The following is a 7,216-nucleotide window of genomic DNA, read 5'->3' as shown; positions in this document are numbered from 1 at the left end:
TTAAAACGTTTGCCCGCTGCATCCCAAAGCCCTTGGACCTTTTTTCCTTTGTGACACTACTTGAAGGGAAAATAAAATCTTAAGAGTCCGAAGTGCATTCTTTGAGCGGAAGGGAAGACTGGTAGATGAGGCGCCCCCTGGTGGTCCGGCCATCTTTTCCCCGACGGAGCTAATATTGTGCGAGGCTCCTTTAAACCCTAAAACTGCCCCCATGGCGGGGAGGGAATCTCGGAGCCTGATTGGATGGGCGGTAGCCGGAGGTGGGGCGCTTTGGGCGGCAGATAGGACTCTATTGGCTGGAGGAGATCAGGGGACGTTTCCGGGAATGTACGCGCTCCCGCGTTCCTTTCCGCAGCATCCGGCGGCAGCCAGCCCCCTGGCTCCCCCTGCGGGTGGCTTGGCGGTGTGCACAGTCCGGCCTGCTGGCTGGGTGGGTGGTGGGCTGCGAATCGGGTAGGGGATGGACCGAGTTCTGGGTCGCGGGGACGAGAGTTCAGGAAGATCTGCCGAGTGAGGTTCTGTTCCCTGGAGCTGCACCGGGTCCCCTACGAGTCTCCTTCAGCCTCCCCGCTTCGGAGCGTGAGACTGAAGGCATCCTGACAGAGGGCCTTCCATCCCCCTAAGCATCTTACCCAGAGATCTATAAGTTCTGATCTTGAAGTACGAGGCCCCCAGGGAAGTTCGTTTCTAACCTCCCAGAAGGGTTAGAGGGGGACCGAGGCTGCCAAATTCCCGCCTGCTGTGATGGGTAGGCCAAGCGGGAGCATGGGGGCAGAGGCTCCAAGCCTTGAACCTTCATCTCCCATTTCCGCTTCCAGCGGGGTGCCACGGCTCGGGAAGCATGACGACCGAGACCTTCGTGAAGGATATCAAGCCCGGGCTCAAGAATCTGAACCTTATCTTCATTGTACTGGAGACAGGTGGCTATGCATGCGCAGTGGACTCGTGGGAGCAAAGGGGGAGGAGCATGGAGAGTGGGAGCACACGGGACCACCGCCTGCGTTCTTAACTTGTCTGGACAGGGAGGAGGCGCCCACAAGGCCCTGCTCATTTTAATCTCTTAGACCGCTGGCATAGGGAGCTGCTGAAAGGTATAAAATAGGTAAAACGAAATAAACGACTGACTAATGCCTCACTAGCCACGCGGGCCTTTTTTCCACTCAGGGCTCTCTCCATGGTGCTGGACTCTCCACTACCGCACCATACACCCACGCATAACCTGCTCAACAAGGAGGGATGTGGGCTTAGCTTCTGTTCTTTTACCTCTCTCAGCCTATACCCAGACTCGCACTATTATCACGACCTGTATGACTTTATTGCCATTCTCATGTATTTCTTCCCTGAAAGGTCGGGTGACCAAGACAAAGGATGGGCACGAGGTTCGGACTTGTAAAGTGGCAGACAAAACGGGCAGCATCAACATCTCAGTGTGGGACGATGTGGGCAACCTAATCCAACCCGGGGACATTATCCGACTCACCAAAGGGTAAGGGCTCCTAGCACCAACAGCGGTAGGGTGTGGTTAAAAGTCCCTCCAACTTTTCTGAAGACTGAATCCTGCTTCACCCCACAGGTACGCCTCAGTGTTCAAAGGTTGTCTGACACTATACACTGGCCGTGGGGGCGATCTGCAAAAGATTGGAGAGTAAGTTGTCTCGGGAATTGAGATAAGCACTAGGAACCCAAAGTGGGCAAGTTAGGGTTTGCAAGGAGGCAATGCAGCCTGTGCAGCCTGCATCTCCTGGCTGGACTTGTCTGTGGCCCGGTGGATGAGTCCCAGGCTTTCGCTTCTTTGCAGATTCTGCATGGTTTATTCTGAAGTTCCTAATTTCAGCGAGCCCAATCCAGAGTATAATACCCAGCAGGCGTCCAACAAATCGGTGAGTCCCCGCGCCTGACGTTAGAGAAAATGGCAGATCAGGTCAGGCAGCATGATGTTGAAGAGGGTTTGAGTATCTATCTGTGCCTTCAGGTGCAGAATGACAGCAGCCCTACTGCCCCACAAGCTACCACAGGACCCCCTGCCGCCTCTCCAGGTAGGAATCCATTTCTTTCCTTCCACTGGCTCCTTTAAGTCCCCTATCCTCCTCAGTCAGGAAAGAGGGGTTCTCTCGTCCCTTTTCCAAGTGCTTCCTCTCTCAGGATGTTCCCCTCCACCCAGTTCTCCTTCATGTTTTACACCTTCTGCAAGTCTCAGTGGTGCAAGAACTCAAAGACCTGAGGTTCCCTTTCCTCCCCTTACCACCAGCCAAGAAACAAAGGAACATGGTTTCTCCACATGCGCCAAATGACTGTTGAGAGCAAACAGGATGTAATGACTGTTCCTCCTGTTGCCTGTAGGCATGGCACTAGGATTTCAGGGCATCATAAATGAAAGTTGATTTTTTTTACTCAGAGAATATCAAGATATTGGGATTATCTATGTATTCTCTGAAATTCTCTGAAATTTGCGGGGCCACACAATAAAAAAAAAAGAGCAAACAGGATCACATGTACCGCATTTAAAATACTATAAATTCTCTGTAATAAGTCCATATATGCCCCATCATTCATATTCATATATGTGTGTATATATATATTTATGAATATATATTTGTGACTACACATGTATGCAGTCATAAATCGCTGTCATAGGAACATATTCCAAGAAGTAGGTACATACACACATATACACACAAACACACACACACACACACACACACACACACACACACACACACCCCTCAACCGTGTGGCCTACTTGATTCCTAGGCTGTGTGGCATAATCTGTATTATATTTTTCTTTTTTTTTAAGATTTACTTATTTATTTTATATATGGAGGTACACTGTCGCTCTCTTCAGACATACCAGAAAAGTGAATCGGTTCCCATTACAGATGGTTGTGAACCACTATGTGGTTGCTGGGAACTGAACCCAGGTCCAGCCCCTATATTTTTCTTTTTAATTTCTTTTCTTTTTCTTCTTTCTTCTTTTCTTTTCTCCCTTTCTTTTCTTTTGCTACAGTGTCTCACTATGTTGTCCAGACTGACCTCAGACTCACAGAGATCCCCCTGCTTAGGCCTGACTAGTTCTGGAATATGCTACATTTTTAAAAATCATTTTGTTGTTATTTATGTTAAATTTCACAACCATGATCCTAGCATTGGGGAGGAAATGAGGCAAAAGAATTGTCACAAAGTTCCTATCCAGTCTAGGGTTTAAAGCTAGACCTTGTCTCAAACAAACAATCCATTTGGATTTTCCTTTCTGGAGTAATAACAGCAAACATAGTATAGCAGGGTGTGATGGCACACACCCCAGTACTGGAGAGGTGGAGGCAGAAGAGTCACTGTGAGTTTGAGACCAGCCTGGACTACACAGCAAATTCTAGGCCACATACATAGTAAAACCTTGTCTCAAAAACATGAAAATGAAAGAGTTGTAAATACAAAAGCTAGCAACATATGATCACATGGTTACTTATTATAAATTTATTTATACAAAGGATATATAGCCTTTTAAGGCTCACAGCTCTGTAGGCTGATTTACACTGACATCACAAGATACACATTGGTGATACATTGTAACTCCTATGGCTACAGAGTCTCTAGATGGTGATTTGTTGTAGTCTCACCCTCTCTCTCCCGCTCTCCCTCCCTCTCTCTATCTCTCTCTCCCTCTCCCTCTCTCTCCCTCTCCCTTTCTTTCTCTCTCCCTCTCCCTCTTTCTCTCTCTCTCTCTCTCTCTCTCTCTCTCTCTCTCTCTCTCTCTCTCTCTCTCGTGATTTTATCTATTTCTACCTTACACATATGTTTTGTCTGCACGAATGACTATACCACATGCATTCAGTGCCCGAGGAAAGGAGAAGAGGCCAGCAGATCCTCTGGAATTGGAGTTGCAGATGGTTGTTACTGCAGTGTAGGTGCTGGAAGCCAAAGCTTCTAACCACTGAGCCACCACCCCAAACCCTTCCTAGTAGTCTTGTGGGGCCTCTGTCCATTGCCAACTGAAACCACAGTCACCAGCAGAGAGGACGAATGAGTGCTCGCTTACACAAGTGCATGCTTGTGTTCTTGTTCTTCCCAGTTTCTCCACTCAGAATGCGACGCCCAACCTCCATGTGACAGCCACACGCCTTTAATCTCTTTAGGAGTTATTGACTGGTGAATCTCTGTGAGTCTGAGGCCAGCCTGGTGTATTTAGTGCATTCCAGGACAGTCAGGACTCTGTAGGACCCTGCCTGTCTCAAAACAAGAAACAGAAGGAGCACCCACTTGATCATATATAACTAGGTCAATTACAGTTCCCATCAAGCGTGTGCACAGGACCACCATTGGAGCCAGTCCCGCAGATATGACATATGACCACAGATATCGCCTACTAGTACTGACTTTGTGGTGAACCTCCAATATTAGAATCAAAATTGATACCATTTAATTCCACCATAAAAGGTAGCCTATGTTCTCAGCTGAAGATCATGTAAAGGATGGAGAGATGGTTTGGCAGTTAAGAACAGAGGGCTGCTTTTGTAGAAGACCTGGTTGGGTTCTCAACACCCTCATGGCAGCTCACGACAGACAATCTGTAACTCCAGTTTCGGGAATCCGGGGCCCTTTCTGTCCTCATATGCCCTCTTCAGGCAATGTGGTGCCCCTACATACATACACATACAGGAAAAACTCTTACACATAAAATAAAAATAAGTGTAAAAAAGAAAAACAAGGAAAATGACGTAATGCAGGGTGTGATGCCTCATGCCTACAATCCTCATACCTCAGAGGCTGAGGAGGGACGGTCACTCCACAATGATGGCTAGCCTGAGGTATCAGGCCAGTCAGGGAGACCCTGCCTCAAAGAAAGAAAAGGGGAGAAAGAGCAAGCAAGCAAGAAGGGAGAGGGAGGAAAAGGAGGAGGAGAGGGAGGGAGGAAAGGTAGATGTGACTGTTGGACCTGAAGTTCAGTGGCAAGGCCTTGGGTTCAGTCCCCAGGATAAAAAAAACAACAGGAGAAGAAAAAGAGAATAAAATAGGATAACACTTTTCCATTACTGTATTTTTTTCTAAATATTTATTTTATGTATGAATACACCATCGCTGCCTTCAGACACACCAGAAGATGGCATCAGATCCCATTACAGATGGTTGTGAGCCACCATGTGGATGCTGGGAATTGAACTCAGGACCTCTGGAAGAGCAGTCAGTGCTCTTAACTGCTGAGCCATCTCTCCAGCCCTGTATTTTTATTTTATTTTTATTTATTTTGTTTTAAGTGAAGGTCTCATAGCCAAAGCTAGCCCGGCATCTCTGCTCCTCCTACCTACACCTTCCTCTTTTGTGTCTCCTGTCCTGCTGTCAGGTAATGCTCGCTGGAGTGGGGAATCGCCAGCTCTTGTTTCCCAGGGTGGGCACTGCTAAGAAGTCTTCTTCCTGAATGCATCTGGGGTCACCACTTACCTGCCTCTCCCTTTTAACTCCTGGTTTAGGGACTATCGTTGCCAGAGTGAAAGCACCTCACACTCCCAGCTCCCTTAAAATGTTTAAAATATATGGGTGTGGAAATTGGCAAGGTGGTTCAGCAGGAACCGGCATTTGACATCAAACCTGACAACCTGAGTTCAATTCCCAGGACATGCACATGGTGGAAAAGATGACCAACTCCTGAAGGTTATATACATGCTTGAACACACACACACACACACACACACACACACACACACACACACACACACACAAGTAAATACAAAATATACACAGTTGGGGAGGACGGTGTGGCTAAGTGGCTCAGTGGCAGAGGGGTTTAATCCCTAGGTGTACTTTTTCTTTAAAGATTTATTTATATATTATATATGAGCACACTGTAGCTGTCTTCAGACACACCACAGAAGAGGGCATCAGATCTCATTACAGATGGTGATGTGGTTGCTGGGAATTGAACTCAGGACCTGTAGAAGAGCAGTCAGTGCTCTTAACCGCTGAGCCATCTCTCCAGCCTGTATTTTTTATTTTATTATAGTGCTGGATATCTAACCCAAGCACCAACCTCACACATATGATAGGCCCAGCCTCTTTTAGTTTAAACAGAAACTTAAGGCCCTTCTTCATGTCTCCAGTTTTACAATCATCTTGGGCCATAGGACTTTTTTTTTCAGAGGTCCTTGAACCTTGAACTAATTCTAGGTCTAATTTCCAATGATGCAGAGATATGTAAGATGTAACTTTATATGGTTCATGGAGCAACTCCCAAAATTATTGAGGGGTCCCATTCATACTTGGAGCCCATAGCTTTTTGTACTCTATTCAGGACCACCTGCTTAGGGAATAGGACTACCTGCAGTTGGGCTGGGTCTTCCTGCAAAATTAAGTTAACTATAATCCCCTATAGACATATCCACAGGCCAACCAACGTAGACAGACTCTCCCTAGTAGACTCTAGGTTGTGTCAAGTTGATAGTTAAAATTGTCAATGCTAGGGGCCCATTCTTACTTGCAACCCATAGTCTCTTTGTACAACAGCATTCATGCAGTTGTGTTTGTTGAAGACACATCCACTCTCTGGGGCATAGAAGCGGGCTTTGAAGATGGACCCTTTCTTACCTTATCTACCTAACTCTGTTTCTTCCCCTCCTACAACCAGCTTCCGAGAGCCAGAACGGGAATGGACTGAGCACCCAGCCAGGTCCTGTTGGTGGCCCCCATCCCTCTCACGCCCCCTCACATCCCCCCAGCACCCGAATCACTCGAAGCCAGCCCAACCACACGCCTTCTGGCCCTCCTGGCCCCTCCAGCAGCCCTGTCAGCAACGGCAAAGAAACCCGCAGGAGCAGCAAGAGATAGCAAGAGATGAGGCCTCCTTCCTCCTACCACAGCCACGACCCAGGTGTCTCTTCAGAGAAGAAGACAGTCTTCCATTAGGCTGTAGCTTTGGGATTAGAGGGTGAAGTAGCTGTGTTTTAGCCACTAAATTTCCCTGGAGGGGTGGTAAGCAGTGGTCTTATCCACCTCAAACTCACGCCCTCCTTGTCCTGCTGATGCTGTCTGTCCCCTGGGATCCAGGTCCTCTGCCTGCCCTCCTTTGGAAAAGACAGTCTGGATTTTGTGTGGGATATGAGGGTCTAACTGAAATCCCTCTTCCTAATAAACATTCCCACTTGTTCTGGATTCTCTGTTTCTCTCATAGGAAAGAGGTTAGTAGGTGTGTACTTAAGAGAATGGTAGTGCCCAAGCAAGGAGGCCTTGG

At 47.5% G+C, this 7,216-nt stretch overlaps 1 protein-coding gene and 1 non-coding gene across 6 annotated transcripts; both read left to right on the top strand.

Annotated features, from left to right (window-relative positions):
* Positions 1-306: 306 nt before the first annotated feature.
* On the top strand, positions 307-7,137 carry Nabp2 (nucleic acid binding protein 2). 5 transcript variants are annotated; one of them, XM_032909092.1, is made up of 7 exons: positions 307-430; positions 819-920; positions 1,348-1,486; positions 1,574-1,645; positions 1,799-1,880; positions 1,973-2,036; positions 6,614-7,137. In XM_032909092.1, the coding sequence occupies exons 2-7, from the start codon at positions 842-844 to the stop codon at positions 6,811-6,813; spliced, it is 636 nt and encodes a 211-aa protein (XP_032764983.1). In that variant the 5' UTR covers positions 307-430; positions 819-841; the 3' UTR covers positions 6,814-7,137. The 5 variants fall into 5 exon arrangements, with proteins under 5 accessions (XP_032764983.1, XP_032764986.1, XP_032764963.1 ...); XM_032909095.1 differs by having other exon boundaries at positions 319-510; XM_032909072.1 differs by having other exon boundaries at positions 319-515.
* LOC116890607 lies at positions 2,313-2,449 on the top strand. The gene has a single exon (XR_004386758.1). It is a non-coding gene; the product is annotated as a small nucleolar RNA SNORA79 (small nucleolar RNA).
* Positions 7,138-7,216: the final 79 nt, after the last annotated feature.

Source organism: Rattus rattus, chromosome 1 (assembly GCF_011064425.1).
Source record: "Rattus rattus isolate New Zealand chromosome 1, Rrattus_CSIRO_v1, whole genome shotgun sequence".
Classification (NCBI taxonomy): domain Eukaryota; kingdom Metazoa; phylum Chordata; class Mammalia; order Rodentia; family Muridae; genus Rattus; species Rattus rattus.
Note: the sequence above shows the minus strand (reverse complement) of the source record. Positions and strands in the feature narration are given on the sequence as shown.